Below are 22638 nucleotides of genomic sequence, written 5' to 3'. Positions count from 1 at the left end.
GGTTAGGAGGGAGTGGTAGATCAGCCATGATTGAATTGCGGAGTAGACATGATGGGCCGAATGGCCTAATTCTATTCGTATTCCTTATGTAATAGGCTGAACCTGGTATCTACTGTGCCAGAGAATACAACTCTATATTGTGACTGAGATACTAGCTATTTTAATTACTCAATGGTAGAAATGGACCAAAATGTGTTTTGAAGATATATGTAAAGCTAAATGTGTCTTTCATTTTCATTCTTTGCCCATCCTTTGACCCCAGTGATGTTTCTCTCCCATGGATGAGACTGATAAACTTGGTCTCACTGTATTTTTCTGTTCAAACTAGATGTGTGCCAGGTCCTCATCAACGAACCGTTTGTTCAACTTGTCCCTGAGTTTGAGCCTTTTGTTGCACTTGGACTTCTCTCTATCTTTAACTAGATTATGCCTGAAAGTGCAAAGATCCATTTGAATTTTGCAGTAGCTGTCTGAGCTAATTCATAAATGTGATTCACTAAGTGTCATTAATTCAGATACTTTTACTGCATTACTCGCATTTCCCACCTTTGTAATCCCTTCCAGATCCAGTCTTCAGACTGACTTTTTGTGTATTATTCCACCTCACCATCATCACAGCCTTCTGTGTTCTACTCCCTAGAAGTTCCTCCTAATTTCTCCATTGAAACCTCTACCTTTTTGTACCCCAGGTTATAGTCATCTCTGTAATTATTCCCTCAGTGTCTGCCAACTATTTATGATTGCTGTGGGGAATTACTGTTAAATGTGACATCTAAATAGAAGTCTGTAACTTCTCACACCTGCTCCCTTGCTGAACCTTTCTTCCAAGCTGTTTCACAAAGTAGTTTGCAGGCGTGAGGTCCACGGAACAGCTGGTGAAATCGTGTGTCGGGTACTGAAGTTTCAGATCATTTGCACTGAAGAATGTTTCCCTTTTAATGAGATCCTTTGAATTCAGATAGGGAGGAATGTTGAGGGGGGGGGGGGGGTATGAGGAACAGTGCAGTGGTGGGGAGTAGCTGGGGGTCACATGGTTAAAAGAAAGGGACGGGGAAGACCCAGTGGAATTACCACTGAAGTTCCCTGTAGGATTTTGAGGGGGCGGTGAGGACAGAAGGGTCTACACCCAAAATTCCTTCTATCCAGAGATGCTGCCTGTCCTGCTGAGTTACTCCAGCATTCTGTGTTTAATAAATAAATTTATTTTAAAAATATGTCTATCCTTTAAATCCATGCAGCCTTCTGAAGACATCAGTTGTGTGGCCTGGAATCGGCAAGTGCAGCATATCCTGGCTTCTGCTCATCCGAGTGGTAGAGGTGTGGTGTGGGATCTGAGGAAGAATGAACCCATCATCAAAGTCAGTGACCACAGCAACAGGGTGAGTGCATTACTTCGAATCCCAAAAGTACCTTTCAATGCTAATTGCCTTTGTCCCGAGTGGGTTAAAACTAGATTCATTTTACCACAATATTTTCCAATGGGATTGCCAAGCTTTGTTTAAAAAGGTAAATTTGTGACATTTTTATTTCTCTTTATTTCAATGTACGATATTTTAAATAAACTACCATTTTAATTTTAACTTTCAGTTTTAAATGCTTTTGAATATCAGTCATTTAAAAATAGTGAATTGGTAGCAAGAAGAGTCAAGAGAGTTTTATTGTCATGTGTCCCAGATAGGACAATGAAATTCTTGCTTGCTGCAGCACAACAGAATATTGTAGGCATAATACAGAACAGTTCAGTGTATCTATATACCATAGACCATATATATACACATAAATAAACAGATAAAGTGCAATAGGCTGTTATAGTTCAGAGTTTGTTTGATGTCGTGTTTAATATCTGATGGCTGTGGGGAAGAAGCTGGTCCTGAACATGGATGTTCAAGATTTCAAGCTCCTGTACCTTCTTCCCGATGGCAACGGGGAGATGAGTGTGTGGCCAGGATGGTGTAGGTCTTTGATGATGTTGGCAGCCTTTTTGAGGCAGCGACTGCGATAGATGGTGGGGAGGTCAAAGCCGATGATGGACTTGGCAGTGGTCACAACTTTCTGCATTCTTTTCCGCTCCTGGACGTTCAAGTTGCCGAACCAAGCCACGATGCAACCAGTCAGTATGCTCTCTATTGTGCAGCTGTAGAAGTTCGAGAGAGTCTTCCTTGACATACCGACTCTCCGTAATTTTCTCAGGATATTTTCTCAGCACGCTGTGTACGGTCATCAGGGTGATGCTTGGGATGTTGTCTCAGAATATATCATCCATGACCCATGTTGCCATGCATGGTTCACCACAGTTATGGGTAGACTTGGAACTAAGGCCACAGTTTGGGCGCTGTGCCACTGCAAAAAGGTTATCGTGGCAGTGGGTCAGATCAGGCGTGATCCAGCCTCATATTTAAAAGAGAATTTGTTGTGAATATTGCATCTCTTTCAAAAACAAAATGTTAGTGCCTGGTTCACTCAGTTGATCTTGGTTCTCATGAGCTGTTTTCCCCCTTAACGTGAATATAAATATTGCTAGTCTCATTCCATCTCCTTGCTGGTGCAAGCTAAGGCCAATGTTACTTTCAGTTTGAGAGCACACCAGAGTAACATACCAGTGCCAGGAAAATGTCTATTGTTGGTAGTGGAGTTATGTGTCTTTCCTGTGAGTTGACTGGGGCAGTGAAGAGGAAAAATGTTCCCGATGTTGGGGAAGTCCGGAACCAGGGGTCACAGTTTAAGAATAAGTGATCGGCCATTTCGGACTGAGATATGGAAAAACTTTTTCACCCAGAGAGTTGTGAATCTGTGGAATTCTTGTCACAGAAGGCAGTGGAGGCCAATTCACTGGATGTTTTCAAGAGAGTTAGATATAGCTCATGGAATGGAATTAAGGGATCAAGGGCTAATGGAATCAAGGGATATGGGGGAAAAAGCAAGAACGGGATTGTGATTTTGGATGATCAGCGATGATCATATTGCTGGTTCGAAGGGCCAAATGGCCTACTCCTGCACCTATTTTCTATGTTTCTAAGAGCCTTATTCACTATAAGTTGTGTTATACAAAATCCAAACATCTAATGCTAACATTACATGCCTGGAATTGTACATCTCAATATTTGGATCCTTCATTAAATCTGCTCTAAAATTTGCTCAAGCAAAACGTCTAAAATGACTAGGGTGGTTTCATTACGTCTTTTGTAGATGCGATGCTCTGGAATGGCCTGGAACCCTGAAGTTGCTACTCAACTTGTTCTTGCATCTGAAGACGATCGCATGCCCGTGCTGCAAATATGGGACTTGCGCTTTGCCACTTCTCCTCTCAAAGTGCTAGAGAATCACACCAGGTACTGAAGCATCACCTGGGCATGGTGTCGCAGCTTCAAATCTGCTGCCTTTACGGAACAAAATGGTGTGGTACATAAGCAGAGGTCTGTGTCTTTGGGGATATGTTAAGCACTCTTTAGAAAAGTGAGGGCAACAAATGATCAGTATGATTGCTGAGAAATTAAAAGTGTATGCGTGGAAGTTGCAAAGTTGTGCCATCCCATATTTTCTTTGGTAGAAACTTTCCAATCTACAAATGTGATTTTTCATCTTTAGCCTCTTCCATTCATACTAGTAATTAAGTTTTTCTTTCTATTTTTTTGTAGCTGTCATTTCTTGTTCAATGCAGTTCCTTATTTTGCTTACTATTGTTTTAAGTTTTCTCAACTTTTGAATATTGTTCACTGACTCCCTAACCTTGTATGTGGAACTATTGGACCCTCTTATTCTGCTTGAGGAGTTCTCATTCCTTGCGTGCCTTATATAATTACCCTGGGACCCCACCTTCATTTTGCAGTGAAAATGAAGTTAGACTCCAGAAAGCATCATCAAATGCATTCTGTTAAGGGTCTGTCGCACGAGCATGCGACTCCATGCGGCAAGCGTGACCTAACGTGGTCGCTTGAGCCGTACGGCCTCGGTGGGCCAGTCCCACTTCGATCGCCGGAGCCGTATGGAATTGTGCGGAGTTGGTCCCGACATTGCGCGGGTATCAAAAATTCCACGTGGCAACGGCCTGTCGGCCTGCAACCGCCTCAATGCCGTGCGCACCGCCTCGACAGGCGTGCGCAGCGTCTTGATGCCGTACGTCACGCACGAACTTCCCGCGGACTTTGCTCGAACTTCACGTCATTCACCCGACCTCCGCGCGGCCCCCGCTTCCGGTTTGGTCGCGCTCGCCGCATGCAGGTACATGCTGGTGGGACCGGCCCTGTACGGGGATCACTCGACCTCCGAGCGGCCCCCGCTTCCGGTTTGGTCGCGCTTGCCGCATGCAGGTCACATGCTCGTGAGACAGGCCCTTTACTCATCTGAAATTGACTGAAGATCTCAATGTTCAGCAAGCCAGGAATGGAGCAAAGTTGCTCTAACATATATGTATTATATAACTTTGAACTGAAAGAGACTGCAAGAATTTACCAAAAGAGAACCCGAAAGGCATAATTCAACTTGGCTTCCCTCCCCTCACAATCAGTCTGAACGAGACCTGGGTCTGCTTGTACATCAGTCACTGAAAGTAAGCATGCAGGTACAGCAGACAGTGAAGAAAGCTAATGGCATGTTGGCCTTCATTGCAAGAGGATTTGAGTTTAGGAGCAAGGAGGTCCCATTGTACAGGGCCCTGGTGAGACCACACCTGGAGTATTGTGTGCAATTGTGGCCCCCTAATTTGAGGAAGGACATTTTTGCTATTGAGGGAGTAGGTTCACCAGGTTAATTCCCGGGATGGCGGGACTGACATATGGTGACAGAATGGGTCGACTGGGCTTGTATTCACTGGAATTTAGAAGGATGAGAAGGGATCTTATAGAAGCATATTTTTTTTTTTCAAGGATTGAACAGGCTAGATGCAGGAAAAATGTTCCCGATGTTGGGGGAGTCCCGATCCAGGGGTCACAGTTTAAGAATAAGGGGTAGGCTATTTAGGCCTGAGTTGAGAAAAAATATCTTCACCCAGAGAGTTGTGAATCTATGGAATGCTCTGCCACAGAAGGCAGTGGAGGCCAATTTACTAGATGTTTTCAAGAGATAGATTTTGCTCTTAGGGCTAAAGGAATCAAGAGATGGGGAAAACGCAGGAACAGGGTACTGATTTTAGATGATCAGCCATGATCATATTGAATGGCAGTGCTGGCTCGAGGGGCCGAATGGCCTACTCTTGCACCTATTTTTGTGTGAAGAAGGGTCCTGACCTGAAACGTCATCTATCCATTTACCCCAGAGATGCTGCCTGGCCCACCGAGCTTCTCTCGCACTTTGTGTCTTAACTTGGTTCAAATTGACCTGAGAGGCTGAGAGAGAATGGGGAAAAATCAGTCAGACATGTAAAACCAGGCAAATGGAACACTGATGGTCCCTGTAAAGAGAGAGACCTGGAACAGACATAAACAGGGCAGCAGTGTTTCAAGAAGTAGTGATACAACTAATTGAGATTGCACATGCTGCATAAAGGAAAACATTTAATCTCTGTAATTTTGACTTGAGGACTAGGCCACGAGAGGGGTAAATTCTAAAATGAGAGTGTTTATGATAAATTTTTTGAGAGGACATTTAAAAGCATATTTTGTTCTACATATCCTTATTTGAACTAATGTTCTCTCAGCTGGAATATAGCATGTTCACCCTGTCTGAAGAAGGGTCTCGACCCGAAATGTCACCTATTTCCTTTCTCCAGAGATAGAATCATAGAAAGTAGGTGCGAGAGTAGACCACCAGGTCCGTCGAGCCCGCACCGCCATTCACTCATGGCTGAACACCAAACAGACACACTTACCCACAAACAGTAGACACAAGACACAGAACACAAGACACTACCCTCCCCTTTATACCGCTATCACCCCTCTCCACCCCAAGAACCGCGTGATCTCCTGGGGGAGGCAAAAAACCGGATAAAAACCCAGGTCCAATTCGGGGAAAAAATCCGGGAAATTCCTCTCCGACCCCAATCCAGGCGATCGACATTTGTCCAGGAGATCACTCAGGTCTACTATACTAACCATACCTAGGTCCATATCCCTGCCCTCTCCCCGTAGCCCCTTATCCCCTTGGCAGCTAAAAAACCATCTATTTTCGACTTAAATATATTTAACGTTTCTGCTTCCACTGCTCCCTGGGGCAGTGAATTCCACAAACTAACCACTCTCTGGGTGAAGAAGTTCTTCCTCATCTCAGTTTTAAAAGAGCCCCCCCTCACTCTGCAACTATGTCCCCTAGTTCTAGCCTCCCCGATCATTGGGAACATCCTCGGTGCATCCACCCGATCAAGGCCCCTCACGATCTTATACGTTTCAATGAGATCGCCTCGCATTCTTCTAAACTCTAAAGAGTAGAGTCCCAGCTTACTTAACCTTAAGATGCTGTCTGACCCGCTGAGTTACTCCAGCTTTTTGTGTCTATCTTTAGTTTAAACCAGCATCTATAGTCACTTCTTGCACATCAGGGAAGTACCTTTTCTTAGACTGTTTTGATTGGGATTTGTGCTTGATAATAAGACCTGTTTGTGAGCTAGAGAGTGTGTTGATACAATTTAAGATGATCATGATGGATGTGTTAAAAAAAAAAAGGTCTGGAAAATTCTGTGGCTATTCTAATTATTTTCAAATTTGGTCAGAAATATTCTGCCTGAAAATGGCTCGCATCTTTGATGGAATCATTTTAAATTTTCCTGCGTATTTTTACATGTCTCTGCTGATGCCTGGGTGTAAAAGCTTGACTCAACACTTTTGCTCAAGCGGCTGTTGGAATAATTTACACGAGACCTGAATTACAGTTAACTTATTTATTCGCAATAACTTGTCAGACAACGAGAACAATAAAGCAAGAGACTCAAAGTATGCAGCCTTTTTACATCATAATTGACAGGGACATATGTGCAGTGGGTCACATCTAGTTCACACGATCCAGTATTCTGCCCTCGACCTGTAGCAGCACAGCCGTATCACTAAAAAACAGGACATGCAGGTGTCCAAGTTGTTGACTTTGTGAGTTAGTATAACCAGATATATTTTTAGCCCAGCACATAAAGGACAATTTACTGGATTAAAGTTCAATTCCCACAGCATGAAGTTCTGCCCACGATCTTAACAAGATGGAGGAATAGTTCAGTTCCCACAATTTCCACACTGTCTTTTTATAACCACACCCCAATCTGTGCAACTTGATGTTTGAAACTAAATCCTAATCTTTAAAATAACTCATAAAATTAAACGGAATCCTGTGATTCTAATGTTACTTTATTTTTATTTTTAAGCACTACTTTTGCATGATTTTCTGACAGCTTTCCCTTTCTCATAGAGGTATTCTATCCATATCGTGGTGTCAAGCTGATGCAGAGTTGCTCCTTAGTAGTGCGAAAGATAATAGGATCTTGTGCTGGAACCCTAACAACGGAGAGGTGAGTGACTACGGTTCAGCAATCATTATGTGCAGATTGTTCTAGCTGATGTAAACAGTTGTGTAAACCTTGGGAGTTAAGTTGTTAATGGGAACAAACTACTTTTTGCTTCTATAATCAGTTTTTGCGAACACCTGTGACATGATTTGATGTTGTTGTTGATTGATTTCAGGTAGTCTACGAGTTGCCAACAAGCAGTCAGTGGTGCTTTGATGTCCAGTGGTGTCCTCGTAATCCTGCAGTTCTGTCAGCAGCTTCCTTCGATGGGCACATCAGTGTTTACTCTGTAATGGGAGGGAGTCTTGAAGCGCAGAAACAAAACCATGTCGATAAAGTACGTGAATTTCTCTGTTGTCAGGTCACTTTAAGATAGTGCACATTATTAAGGAATGGAGTTGGAGAACTTAAGAAGCAGTGTTGGATACGGCATATTTAGGAATTGCATTTGTAATAACTGCCATCAAAAAACTATTGCTTTATTTTTCCTTTTTATTACATTTTTATATCTTAAAGGATTAAGTCTGCAATTTTCTCAGTTGTTTGCTGATGCATTTTCTGTAATTGTGCCAAATTGCTTTATTTTCATACCCTTCCATTGGCATCACATTACTCCTAATCCTGCCCCTCTCCTCCCCATTTTCCGCTTCGACCATTGATATTGTTAACTTAGAGCTATCTCCAGCTATGAAGCAGGAACATGTAAACCATGCTGCTCAACGGAACTACTTGCAAGTCTTATGGTTTACAGTATACGTTGATGCAGTTACTCATCTCAGCAAAATTCTCGTGTCCCTCATAATATCCATCCAAGATATCTCATCTGACATCCGCTCTTTTGACTGATAGCAAATATTTGAAGAATGATGTGTAAGAAGGAACTGCAGTTAGACACAAAAAGCTGGAGTAACTCAGCGGGACAGGCAGCATCTCTGGAGAGAAGGGATGGGTGACATTTCAGGTCGAGACCCTTCTTCAGACTGGTTAGGGATAAGGGAAATGAGAGATATAGACGGTGATGTGGAAAGATAAAGAACAATAGAAACATAGAAAATAGGTGCAGGAGGAGGCTATTCGGCCCTTCGAGCCAGCACCGCCATTCATTGTGATCATGGCTGATCGTCCCCAATCAATAACCCTTCTCCCCATATCCCTTGGTTCCACTAGCCCCTAGAGCTCTATCTAGCGATGTGCAAAAAAGTAACAAAAAAGGAAACGGGCCATGTGAGCTGTATGTAGGGTGAAATTGAGAAGCTTGGGTGGGGGGTGGATAGAGAGAGAGGGAATCCCGGGGCTACCTGAAGTGAGAGAAATCAATATTCATACCTCTGGGCTGTAAGCTGCCCAAGCAAAATATGAGATGCTGTTCCTCCAATTTGTGTTTAGCCTCATTCTGACAATGGAGGAGACCTAGGGCAGAAAGGTCTGTGTAGGAATGGGAAGGAGAATTAAAGTGTCCAGCAACCAGGAGATCAGGTAGGTTCAGGCAGGTAAAGTGAAGGTGTTCCGCGAAACGATCGCCCAGTCTGTGTTTGGTCTCGCCGATGTATAAGAATCCATATCTTGAACAACGGATACAGTAGATGGGGTTGGAGGAGGTGCAAGTGAACCTCTGCAGATGCTGGTTTAAACCGAAGATAGTCACAAAAAGCTGGAGTAACTCGGTGGGACAGGCAGCATCTCTGGAGAGAAGGAACGGGTGACGTTTCAGGTCGAGACCCTTCTTCAGACTGATTAGGGATAAGGGAAACAAGAGATATAGACGATGATGAGGATGTTGCAGAACTCTCGGCGGAAAGAGGAGGAGAACTTCTTCAAAGTAGACATCCCTTGAGGAGATTTTGCAGTGGAGCAGACAAAATGTGTAAGAAGGAACTGCGGATGCTGGTTTAAACCATGAAGTCAATGAGTACGATAGGAGCTCTAATTATTTACAGACTTGAGCATTGGTCTTAATATTCATTTACATTTCAAAATACAAAATACCTATAAATCAACAGTAGCCTACTCAGTCCCTTGATTCTGTTCCACTATTCAATAAGATCCTGGCTGATACAATTTTAGTTTCAACTTCACGTTCTTGCTAATCCCAGGTAACCGTTCATCTCCTTGCTTATGAAGACTCCATTTACCTCTGTATCCCTCAACTTTTAAGGAAGAGCATTTCAAAGATTTGTGACACTGAGGAAAACAGAATTGTCTCATCTCATTATTACCTAAGATATTCCACATTTTTAAACAATGGCAGCCAGTTCCAGATTATCCCACAAGAGGAAACATTCTCTCCACATCCACATTATTAAAACACTTTAGGATATTTTATGTTTTAATTAACTCCCTTCTCACTTAATGTGTAGGAAGGAACTGCAGATGCTGGTTTGCATCAAAGATAGACCCAAAATGCTGGAGTAACTCGGCGGGAGTAACTCAGGCAGCAGATGACGTTTCGGGTCGAAAAGGGGACCCAAAACATCACCTATTCCTTTTCTCCAGGGACACTACCTAACCCGCTGAATTAGCATTGAATGTTTTAATCCACTAAATGTTCTAAAATTGTATTTCTTGATTTTAGATTTCGTCCTCATTCAACAATTTGGACCCATTTGGCACAGGGCAGACATTTCCTCCTCTAGATATTCCTCAGAGAGCAGTTCAGCCCACTATGGTCCTTCCCTTGAAAAAGCCTCCAAAATGGATCCGGAGACCTGTTGGTGCGTCATTTGCTGTGAGTTTGACCCTAGGCTTTAGCTTATTGATGGGCTGGTTAGTTTTATTTTCTTAATTTACTGTATTGGAATTTTTGTTTACTATCTTCACACATATTGCTTGCTAATTCAGAAGCCTGTTTTTTTTTTTTTTTAAGTTACCGTTTTAGGGACATGAGGCATTCAGCCTTCATTGTCACAGCAGGCACAAAGTCAGGGTTTTGTTTGTAATACGCACATAACTGCCAGTGGATTAGCTTCATTCTGGGACAAACCTGAACATTTGATAAAAGTCAGATACCTGTAGCACCTAGAACATACTTTCCTGTTGAAAGACTCCGTTAGAAAAATCCAGCTCGGCACAATACAACTATTCACCTTCCAAAGTTAGAAGCAGCTCCAACTGAGGTTGCATCTGGTAATTCCATGGTGTTTTGTTCTGAAGTAAAATCAAGTATTTTTAAGTTTCACTCGTATGAACACATACCTAAAGAAACTAAAATATATATTGGTCCAGAGATGTTGCCTATAAAGGGGTGAAAGAGAAATAGTGTAATGTTGGCAAACACTTTCCTTTTCAGCATCTTATTAATTCGCTTTTAAAACTCCTTTAGGATATGCCTAACCTAAAGTCGTCGTTATGAAAGTGATAACCGAGAGAGAGAGAAAAAAAAATTCAGAGTCTGGCGATGACTTGATAAAGTTGTAAACCAAATATAATTTCTGTGTAACAGTTCAAATGGGAAAATCACTACGATGCAGCATTATTTATCAGTGGCAACAGAGTGGAACAGCTAGTGAAGCTGCTGCTCACAGCTCCAACAGTTTGGGTTTGACCCTGTGCTATCTGTGTGGAGTTTATACGTTCCCTTTGCGACCATGGGTTTCCTTTTTCCCCATTCCAAAGATGTGCAGGTTGATAGGTTAATTAGCCATTGTATTGGCCCATAATATGCAATGAATGGTAGAATCTGGAGGGGCACTTGGAATGTGTGGAAAATAATATGAGATCATTGAAAAATTATTGTTAATGGATGTTTGACACGCACTCAGTGGGTCAAAGAGCCTGTTTTGTGAAGTAAAGTGAGAATGCTCCTGACTACAGACGTAAGCTAATTCTTGTCTCAAGGTCAAAAATCTGTAGCTCTGACTTTAGGTTCCTATTCACAAAGTTACTGTAAACGTTATGAAAATATGAACCTTTTGAGCAAAATATACTACAAGTTGATAGGAAGTGTATTTCTCACTTTTTTCCACTGTACTTTCATTTGCAGTTTGGGGGGAAGTTGATTACTTTTGCCAACCCCAAAGCCGCTGCTCCACAGATCCAACAACCGATTTCACGGCAAGTCTTCGTGAGCGTGGTCACTACGGAAACTGAATTTTTATGCCGTTCAAACGAGTTACAGACAGCACTCCGGTCGGAAGCATTTGTCCATTACTGTCAGTCCAAGATTAGCATCGCTGGAACAGAATTCGAAAGGAACATCTGGAACTTTTTAAAGGTGCTTTATAAATATTAGAATTTGCTGAAGAAGGGCAGTAAAATTCACATAATCAAAATTGTCGTTAAACAAAATGTAATGAAGTCCCTTTCGAATATTTCAACAATCACTAAATGTAATAATGCTAACACATGAGTTGATATAGCTGTGATGTAAAAGTTTGACGTGTATGCACAGACAACAATGGAGCACAGGAACAGGCCCTTCGGTGCTCTATGTCTGTGGTGAACATGATGGCAAGGTGAACTCTTCTCTCGCTGCACATGATTCCTATCCCTCCATTCCCTGCATATCCATGTTCCTACCTCAAAGTCTCTTAAATGTAATTACCGCATCTACCTCCAATGCCACCCCATGGCAGTGCATACCAGATGCTCACCATTCAGAAGTCAGGGTTACAAGTCTGTCAGAAATTAGAAGTCCATAAATGTGCAGAAACTTGAACATTGAACGGATACGTCATTCTGGTGTATCTCTTGAAACCGATAATAATTTTTGGATGTATTGAATGTTATTTTTCTTCTCCAAAAATCTCTTTGGAAAACAGAGTGAAGTAATGTTTAAAAAGAAAATAACAATCCTGTAAAACAAAAATAGTTACTTAAAGATAGGGCACACATAATTTACACGACAGAATCTTGTGTACATTTTTTTTTAATGGTTGTTTGAGGCCTGGTTAGGAGTGGAATTTACACCTCACTAAATGTGTAGTTCTACATTTTTGAAAACTAATGACTGATAGGTTAGAATAACTTAATCTAATATCTATCTGTTTTTTTTAAATGATGCTTTATTTCTGATAATGCATCCAATGCGTGACATCAGTCTTAATGTGTTTTGCGGAGATACTCAATCTCCAAAAAAAAAGGATTTGAAATAATTCCCAGATATGCATGCAATTAGTTGAATAGGTAGGTGTTCCTGAATCTGATTTTCAGACCGTTTCAATTAATTGTAATTTTATTCCCCATCCTCAAATTGTTTGAACCTTTTTTTCCTGGTGACCTCACTTAGGAAGGACATTCTTGCTATTGAGGGAGTGCAGCGTAGGTTTACAAGGTTAATTCCCGGTATGGCGGGACTGCCATATGCTGAGGGAATGGAGCAGCTGGGCTTGTACACTCTGGAGTTTAGAAGGATGAGAGGCGATCTCATTGAAACATATAAGATTGTTAATGGTTTGGACACGCTAGAGGCAGGAAACATGTTCCCGATGTTGGGGGAGTCCAGAACCAGGGGCCACAGTTTAAGAATAAGGAGTAAGCCATTTAGAACGGAGACGAGGAAACACTTTTTCTCACAGAGAGTGGTGAATCTGTGGAATTCTCCGCCTCAGAGGGTGGTGGAGGCAGGTTCTCTGGATGCTTTCAAGAGAGAGCTGGATAGGGCTCTTAAAAATAGCGGAGTCATGGGATATGGGGAGAAGGCAGGAACGGGGTACTGATTGGGGATGATCAGCCATGATCATATTGAATGGTGGTGCTGGCTCGAAGGGCCGAATGGCCTACTCCTGCACCTATTGTCTATTGTACTTTTTACCAAATGTTCATTTGGTAAAAAGTGGATAGAGAACTGGCTGGCAAACAGGAAGCAAAGAGTAGGAGTAATCGGGTCCTTTTCACAATGGCAGGCAGTGACTAGTGGGGTACTGCAAGGCTCAGTGCTGGGACCCCAGCTATTTACAATATATATTAATGATCTGGATGAGGGAATTGAAGGCAATATCTCCAAGTTTGCGGATGACACTAAGCTGGGGGGCAGTGTTAGCTGTGAGGAGGATGCTAGGAGACTGCAAGATGACTTGGATAGGCTGGGTGAGTGGGCAAATGTTTGGCAGATGCAGTATAATGTGGATAAATGTGAGGTTATCCATTTTGGTGGCAAAAACAGGAAAGCAGACTATTATCTAAATGGTGGCCGACTAGGAAAAGGGGAGATGCAGCAAGACCTGGGTGTCATGGTACACCAGTCATTGAAAGTAGGCATGCAGGTGCAGCAGGCAGTGAAGAAAGCGAATGGTATGTTAGCTTTCATAGCAAAAGGATTTGAGTATAGGAGCAGGGAGGTTCTACTGCAGTTGTACAGGGTCTTGGTGAGACCACACCTGGAGTATTGCGTACAGTTTTGGTCTCCAAATCTGAGGAAGGACATTATTGCCCTAGAGGGAGTGCAGAGAAGGTTCACCAGACTGATTCCTGGGATGTCAGGACTGTCTTATGAAGAAAGACTGGATAGACTTGGTTTATATTCTCTAGAATTTAGGAGATTGAGAGGGGATCTTATAGAAACTTATAAAATTCTTAAGGGGTTGGACAGGCTAGATGCAGGAAGATTGCTCCCGATGTTGGGGAAGTCCAGAACAAGGGGTCACAGCTTAAGGATAAGGGGGAAATCCTTTAAAACCGAGATGAGAAGAACTTTTTTCACACAGAGAGTGGTGAATCTCTGGAACTCTCTGCCACAGAGGGTAGTCGAGGCCAGTTCATTGGCTATATATAAGAGGGAGTTAGATGTGGCCCTTGTGGCTAAGGGGATCAGAGGGTATGGAGAGAAGGCAGGTACGGGATACTGTTGGATGATCAGCCATGATCATATTGAATGGCGGTGCAGGCTCGAAGGGCCGAATGGCCTACTCCTGCACCTAATTTCTATGTTTCTATGTTTCAGTACCTGGCTTTCTTGCGTGTTCCATAAGTACAGAGGGATCTGGGAATAACCGTGCATAGTTCCTTGAAGGTGGAATCTCATATAGATAGGGTGGTAGAGAAAGCTTTTGGTATGCTAGCCTTTATAAATCAGAGCATTGAGTATAGAAGCTGGGATGTAATGTTAAAATTGTACAAGGCATTGGTGAGACCAAATCTGGAGTATGGTGTACAATTTTGGTCGCCCAATTATAGGAAGGATGTCAACAAAATAGAGAGAGTACAGAGGAGATTTACTAGAATGTTGCCTGGGTTTCAACAACTAAGTTACAGAGAAAGGTTGAATAAGTTAGGTCTTTATTCTCTGGAGCGCAGAAGGTTAAGGGGGGACATGATAGAGGTCTTTAAAATGATGAGAGGGATAGACAGAGTTGATGTGGATCAGTTTTTCCCTTTGAGAAAAGGGAAGATTCAAACAAGAGGACATGACTTCAGAATTAAGGGACAGAAGTTTAGGGGTAACATGAGGGGGAACTTCTTTACTCAGAGAGTGGTAGCGGTGTGGAATGAGCTTCCAGTGGAAGTGGTGGAGGCAGGTTCATTGGTATCATTTAAAAATAAATTGGATAGGCATATGGATGAGAAGGGAATGGAGGGTTATGGTATGAGTGCAGGCAGGTGGGACTAAGGGAAAAAAGTTGTTCGGCACGGACTTGTAGGGCCGAGATGGCCTGTTTCCGTGCTGTAATTGTTATATGGTTATATGGTTATAACTTCAGAGGTTGTCAAAAATGGGTTGGATTGTATCACATGGTAAATTTGTCCCCACATGGGCCATTTCCAGAAGGATTATATTCCACCTGGAGAATCTTTGCTCTATCCCTAGAACACCAAACCAAAGATTGGATAACTGTGCAAACTAATAATCTTGTTGATCTATTTGACACTGTACCATTCTGTGATTTACACATACTCCCGAGCAAAGCACTCATTTAATGTGTTCTTTAAAAAAATGTGTGATTTAATTTTATTTTCTAATCCTCAAGGTAAATTTTGAACAAGATCCTCGCACAAAATACTTGAACCTGCTTGGCTACAGCAAGGAAGGACTGGAAAAACAGGTAATATTTGAAATTTATAAAAATCGTTGAATAGTTATGTGGTGAGGTTCAGCTCGTAGATTTGTAAATTACATTGCTTGTGAAGAGTCATGTAAGGGAGTTTAAGGCTAATTATCAAGACTCCATCTTTCTCCACCCATGCAAGGAAAGATGTTGACTAATTGGGGAAGACCAACTTTTCTTGTAGAAGAAGCTAAATATTTTAATTTGAAATGAATTGGTTAATCCCACTGAAAGTTTCTTTCAAGCTATTTATTTTGTCCTGCAAGTACATGAAACCTCTAATTCTGTGTTTTGCTTGCTCCACTTTGTCTTTCCTACACTTGTTCATTCATTTAGTTGTTTTTCTCTCCTTTTGTTACTTTGTGTTTGCACTCTCTGTCTCACATGTTCTCTTTTAACACTGTTAAGCGACTATCTAGAATATGTTTCACGTGCTTTAATCTCTGTTTGGTCTTTCTTCTTCATCTTTCCATCTCTTGCATTATCTGCCTTTGAATATTCTAAAACTGTATTTAATGCTTTATCCCAATTCTTCAATGTTGCCAATTAATCACATTTCAAATTGCCATTTCCAGATCGGGTCATCTCTAGGCAACAGCGCACAACTGAAGAATCTAGAAGTGGAGAATCACGAACGAGCACAGAAGATGCCAGGAGTCTCTAGTCAGGTACAGCAGCTAGTTGCAATTGTCCCAAAACTTTGCTGGCTTTGATAGTTATTGCATGCATGCCATCATTTGCAAGGAACATATTTACTTTGAACAAAATATTCACACAGGAGGTCATTCAGTATGTTTTGCCAGCCAAATGGTTTAATATATGTGGCAGTGCTGAAATGAAAAATCATGATGCAATGATGCATTACAATTTATGGATCACAATTATAATTTTTAACAATTTATAACAAGAGATTATACTAAGAAACCTTGTGAAGTGCTGTGTATTTTGCAAGTTTTTTATGCACGCACATTTGCCGACCTGTATTTTTGTTCATTTTCCAGAGTTCGAGTTCCGATGAGTCGATTGCAGCAGGAGATGCCTCAACAACTGATTTCTTTGATAATATTCCAGAGGAAAAGCCTGTCTTTGAAATTCCTGTGACTGGAGGTAAGTACTGGATAACATTTTAGCAATGTAATTTTATGAAGTAAACTGCCCAAATTCTGGAATTGCATAAATTTAAGGCACTGAAGGAGACTTACTGGGCGACTGTATTCATGCTGACCTAGAACACAATTGAGACACATCTTAATTTCCAACTCTTAGTCTCTAACCTTGTAGGTAGCAACACATGTTGTTTCCATGAGTCTTTCAATCAATGATTCCAGAACCCTTATGCAAGGATAAAATAAAGTCCATAACGACCTCTCATCCTTCAAGTTTAAATCTATATTCCCTGGTTGTTAGCCCTTCTGCTAAGGGAATTGGGTCCTTTCTATTGACCGATCCAGGCAACTCCAGGGGAAATTTGTACACAGTTAAATTTCCCCCTTAATCTCCTTTAGTCCAAACAAATAACCACAGCCCAGCTAAGTTTTCCTCAATCTGCGTTTGAAATTGTCCATGGAAGAAAATATATTTGCTTCCTTTCCAAACTTGCGCATCTCTCTCCTGAAGGCTTTGGTCTAGGCTGAGCTTGTCACCTAGCAACTGCCATGTCTTTGCTGAGAATTTTGTTTGAATCTTGCCAGCCGGTTGCCCAGGTCTGAACAACAAATACATTTTTCATTGTGCTGTCCAATGGCATGGGGCCAAACTGAACTAAGGGGGAAATGTTTTCTTGCAGCACCTTCCTGTCGTTAATCCAAGGGAGTTGAGGTCTGTGGTAACATCCCTTATAGGGTCCCAGCCCAAAATGTCATCTATCCATGCTCCCCAGAGATACTGTCTGACCCGCTGTGTTACTCCAGCAGCTCTTGTTTTGTAAACCTGCAGTTCCTTGTGTCCACAACCCATCTACTGTGCTGGTTAAGTGAGAGCAGACAATATTTCAGATATTTTTTTCTCTGTGGTTGTGAATCATTGTCCTGATTCGTTTCCCTTTCCCCTGACTCTCAGTCTGAAGAAGGGTCTCGACCTGAAATGTCACCTACTCCTTTTCTCCTGAGATGCTGTCTGACCCGTTGAGTTACTTCAGATTTTTGTGTCTACCGTCTGGAGCTTTACACCATTTGTTATTGAGTGGTTACTTATCTATTGGCCCCATAAATAGGAACCTCATGTGACTGGTTTTAGTTGGATAAGATTGTTAAAATTAAACCTGAAACACAAAGTTCGCTCTGCAGTAAGTTGTGGCACTTTATCATGCTGTTGAAGACTTGGAAATCCAAACAGTTGAGATTTGGCTGTTGTGTGATTCAATGTTTATTCAACATTCAGTTAAACCTCCTCTGTCTATGACTGCCTTGGTTGAACTAGTCTGCTAGATATCTTGTTTGCTTGCTCTGCGCTTTTCACCCATTTCATCTCCCATCACATGAAGGGTCTACTTCAGCTGTCACAACTGTGTTACCTGTATTCTCTTTGCCAATCACTCATGTCATCAGTGATTTCCAATGTAATGTTCTGTTTAAATTCATATCCTGTATTTTAAACACTTTGACATCCTCAGGCTTCCCTACTAATTTTCTCCAAACCCTTTGGGACTCGATCACATAGTGCTTCCCCTTTTTACTACAGAAGCATAGAAAATGCAGCAGGAGTAGATGTTTTGTCTCTTCAAACCTACTCTGTCATTCAATTTGATTTAAACGAATAGGATTAAGACTATATGGTATTGAAATAGATGATACATCTTGGTCATATTGACTGATAGAGTGAGCTTCCCACACAGTTTTTTGTTGAGATATTTTAAATGTATGCAACAACCTGGCCTTTACAGCCTACTGTGATAATAAATTCCAGAGGCTCAGCGCTTTTTGAATTATGTTTCTCTTCACATCGGTCGTAAATCATTTGCTCTGTAGCCTGAGGCAGTGATCCCCCCATTCTAGACACTGTAGTCACATGAAACATCTTTCCTCGTCTTTCCAGCTCTGTCTGAATTTTATAAGTTTTAAGTACATTCCCTTTCATCCTTCTCTCTTGTATTCAAACTGAATCTCTCTCGTATGGCAGTATCTCCATCTCGGGATAGCTTCAATATTGTTGGCCTTGCCTTCACCCTCCCAGCCACACAATCCCTTCCATTTGTCTCTACACCCAGTCACTCACACCAACTTCCACATTTTTTCTTGATTTGTGGCCATTTATTTATCTATCCAGAATTTGCTCAATATCTGTTTCTTCATTTCTCTGAGTGTTATGAAGATGCTATGTAAAAGCATTAAAATAAAGTAAATATTGTACCTAACCATTGGTTTTCCACAATGCTGCCAGATCCTTTGAACAATTCCAACAGGTTAATTTTGATTTCCAGCAAATGTGATGCTATAGTATTATTACAATGTTGTCATTTCATAGGATGAATGAATTGACGCAGTCTATGGAACCTGAGTATGTGTCATTTATATTCCAGGGAGGGCTGTCAAAAGGGTTCTTTATTCTTATGGTGAATCCACAATGGGTCTATTTGTTGAAAGGTTGATTAATTTATTTTTCAGACACTGATGGGTTAATCAGCCAGGCCTTGCTGATAGGAAACTTTGAAGGTGCCGTCGAGCTGTGTCTCAAAGATGACCATTTTGCTGATGCCATCATACTTGCCATTGCTGGGGGTGAAGAGCTTCTTGCACAAACGCAGAAGAGATACTTTGCCAAAAGGAAGACCAAAATTTCACGGGTAAATAACACTTAATTCACTGTTTTTAAGTGTTCTTCGGCGGTGGAGTATGTCGATTGCAGATTTTGCAACAATCAAACCAATAAGGAATATATTAGGTTGACACAAGAATCTGCCGAATCTTGAGCAAAGCACAGTGCTGGAAGAACTCAGCAGGTCAGGCACCAACTGTGGACAGTATGGACAGCCACCATTTTGGGAATCCTGACCCGAAATGTCATTTGTCCGTTCTCTCCACAGATTGTGCATGACCCGTTGAGTTTCTTTAGTGCTTCGTGTTTTGCTCAGGAATACAATGCAACTCTTGAGTACAATGCTAAGCTTTGCCTTGTTGGAATTTAGCCTAGTTACAGGAGAATACAAAAACGAGTAATTGTCTTCTTACAGCTTGTGTCTTCTGTAGTCACCCACAATTGGAGGGATATTGTAGAATCGTGTGACTTGGACAATTGGAAAGAAGCTTTAGCTGCTCTTTTGACTTATGCCAAACCAGAAGTATTCTCATCACTGTGTGGTAGGTTTGTTACTTCCACATTTTTTTTGCTTGCCTTTCTTCCTTATCCCATCTCATATTCTTTGGAGGTCAATTAACAATATATAATGGGGTGTGAACCAGGGACCCAACTCCTGAAATTGATACGATATGCAAAAAGACGGCAATTGATATGGCATCTGTATTATTTTGTAATAAGAGTTAACATAACTTCTATCTGTGTGATGCTATTTGCTGTAGAATGTGCTTAGTATTGTTCAATAAGTGTTTTATTTTTGCCATTTTGCAACAGGAGAAAATACTTTTGTGTGAATAATATCCTAAACACGCAATACTTGTGGGCTCCACTTTTCCTTGATCATCATAGCTTTTTTGCATATCTCATTTATTTGTTCTATACTTCTCTGTATCATCATCTATATCTCTTATTTCCCTTTCTGCTGACTCTCGGTTTGAAGAAGGGTCTCGACCCGAAACATCACCTATTCCTTTTCCCCAGAGATGCTGCCTGATCTGCCGAGTTACTCCAGCTTTTTGCTTTTAACCTCAATGCTATTTCCAGTTTGCCTAATATCCAATACAATCCACTAGGTGTCAGGCATGGCTCAGTTGTGAGTGTCATTTTTTTTAGTTTGTTCCACTGTAGAGACTTGTACACAAAAATCTAGGCTGACATTCCAGTTCAGGGTGAAGGTGACAATATTTTATGTAATCCTGGTTCTTTCTGGCCTCCGTATGGCTCACCTATTTCTGAGATAGTTCGAGAAGAGCATTGGTAAAATGAGATGTTAAGTTCAGTTCTTGTTAACAGTGTCAGGGTTACATTATCTTGTTCCCCTTGCTTCATCTAACAAGATCAAGAGTGATCTTTTAAGCCGGCACCATTTTCTTCCATTAAACCTTTGTCATTTAATTCTCCCAGAATCCAGAAATCAATAGTTCTCTGCCTTGAATATACTCAGCAGTTAAACCATTACAACCTTCCCAGAGAGGGAAAAGAACTGTCCCCTGGGTGAAGACATTTTTGCTCAACTCTTTCCCAAGTGACCTTCCCCTTACAGTGGCGTGATCTTGTTCTAGAAATCCTGTCTAGGGAAAACATCATCCTTGCATCTACTTCAGAATTTTGTACATTACAGTGAAGTAGTATTTCTCCTCAATATTATTCTGAAGGCCCACACAGCACAATCTCTCAACAAAGGACACACACCTGATCTCAGCAATGAATCATCAGAACCATCATTGCTCTCCCAATTGTGCAGATATATTATACCCTAGGGAGACCACAGAGACACTGTATTCCAGGTGCAGTCTCTCCAGGCCCCACGCACGTACAGTAAGATATCTTTACTGTTTTACTCTAACCCTCTCGCAATAAAGACTATTGTACTGTTTGTTTAACCTTCATGTTAACGATACAAAAAGATACGATTAACTTTATTTATCCCAGGAGGGAAATTGTTCTGCCAACAGTCATAAAACACAACAAGATAACATTCAGTGTTCTATGTATAGCAACACTCAAGCCCCTCTGACCACGGACATCTTTCAATCTCTTGCCAAAAAAAACCCTATTTTTTAAACAAGGGACGACCTCACAGTTTTCCTATTATATTTTGTCTTCCATGTCCTTGTCCTTTCACTTACCCATCTATATCTCTTGAAAGCCTTGTATATTCCTGCCAGAGTCCACACCACCACATGGCATTGTATTGTCAGCAAACTTGGTTATATTGCACTTGCTTTCTGCATCCAAATCATTGCTATGTATTGAACAGCTGGAAACTCTACATTGAACATACAAAAATCTACCTGTCCCATTTTATTTAAACCTTTTTCTAACTACCTTCTTCTTCTTGCGTAAAGTTGTAGGACAACTTAGCCTAAACTCAGCCTGAAGTTGTAGGACAACTTGTTCTGTTTGATCTTCTATTTGTGCGCGCTAGGTTGATTGCATTAGTCGAAACAGGGTGGACCACGTGAAGGTTGCAATCTGCCACCCCTTCTAACTACCTCAATGCACCTCGTTGCCACACAACTCCATCAATAATGTAGCACAGCAACCCTAGCCTCAATCTATATCAATTATCCAATCCACTCCTTCCTTGACCTCTCCGCTGTGAGGATAAGACCATGACCTGAAACGTTAACCGTTTCTCTATCCATTGATGTTGTCTAACCTGCTGAGTGCTCCCATAATATTCTGGTTGTGTTTTCATACACAATAACATTCTGATCTCTTCTTCAACCAAAAATAAATGTTTTTAATCTGCAAGGTCACGGTTTTGGTCTGTGTAGTAAAGTTATACTTTTGAGGGCAATTTTCATTAACCTGTAGGTTCTCTTCTGCAGATGCTCTCGGATCGCGACTAGAGATGGAGAATGATGGGCGGCTGTGTATGCAGGCCTGCCTTTGTTACATCTGCTCTGGAAATATTGAGAAACTGGTAGAATGTTGGGTGAAGACTCATGAAAGTTCAACTCCACTTGCACTAGAGGTAGGTGTTTGTAGTTCAGATCTCTCCATTACTGTGGTAATATTTGAATGTGTTATTTACAATTTCCATAGTTGAATTCCTTAAACTGTAGACGACGGATTTAGCTGCAGTGAATATTTTTGTTGAGACACTGATTTAAAATCAGAAAAATGTGAATTGAGCATGTGTTCTGTCACCTTGCTGCATGTTTTTGTACTCTCTCCTGTTGCTCCCCATTGCACATTGTTCCCCTCACTCCTACTCTCTCATGTTTCCTCGTTCGTTCTCATCCTCAATTGTTTTTCCTACTCGCTTCCTCACATGCTTTCATCCTCACTTGGCATTGAATTATCTTGTTGATGGTGTTGAGGGTGGTTAGATTTGGAAATATGATTTAACACAGAGAGTCTTTCTATATTGAAAATGTTACACTGCATATAAATATACTTACTATTGACACCAGCTATAACAATGGAGACATTCCTCAG

General features: G+C 41.4%; 1 protein-coding gene across 3 annotated transcripts in view; it reads left to right on the top strand.

Annotated features, from left to right (window-relative positions):
• The window catches only part of LOC116966520 (protein transport protein Sec31A-like), a 63430-nt gene that overhangs the window by 10059 nt on the left and 30733 nt on the right, over positions 1-22638 (top strand). For all 3 annotated transcript variants that reach the window (XM_033012848.1, XM_033012849.1, XM_033012850.1), the window contains 12 exons: positions 1239-1379; positions 3187-3329; positions 7324-7423; positions 7596-7757; positions 9993-10145; positions 11400-11630; positions 15322-15396; positions 15975-16067; positions 16401-16506; positions 19002-19180; positions 19568-19694; positions 22026-22171. In XM_033012848.1, the coding sequence (XP_032868739.1) occupies positions 1239-1379; positions 3187-3329; positions 7324-7423; positions 7596-7757; positions 9993-10145; positions 11400-11630; positions 15322-15396; positions 15975-16067; positions 16401-16506; positions 19002-19180; positions 19568-19694; positions 22026-22171 (1656 nt within the window). The remainder of the gene's footprint in view (positions 1-1238; positions 1380-3186; positions 3330-7323; positions 7424-7595; positions 7758-9992; positions 10146-11399; positions 11631-15321; positions 15397-15974; positions 16068-16400; positions 16507-19001; positions 19181-19567; positions 19695-22025; positions 22172-22638) is intronic.

Source organism: Amblyraja radiata, chromosome 37 (assembly GCF_010909765.2).
Source record: "Amblyraja radiata isolate CabotCenter1 chromosome 37, sAmbRad1.1.pri, whole genome shotgun sequence".
Lineage (NCBI taxonomy): Eukaryota > Metazoa > Chordata > Chondrichthyes > Rajiformes > Rajidae > Amblyraja > Amblyraja radiata.
Note: the sequence above shows the minus strand (reverse complement) of the source record. Positions and strands in the feature narration are given on the sequence as shown.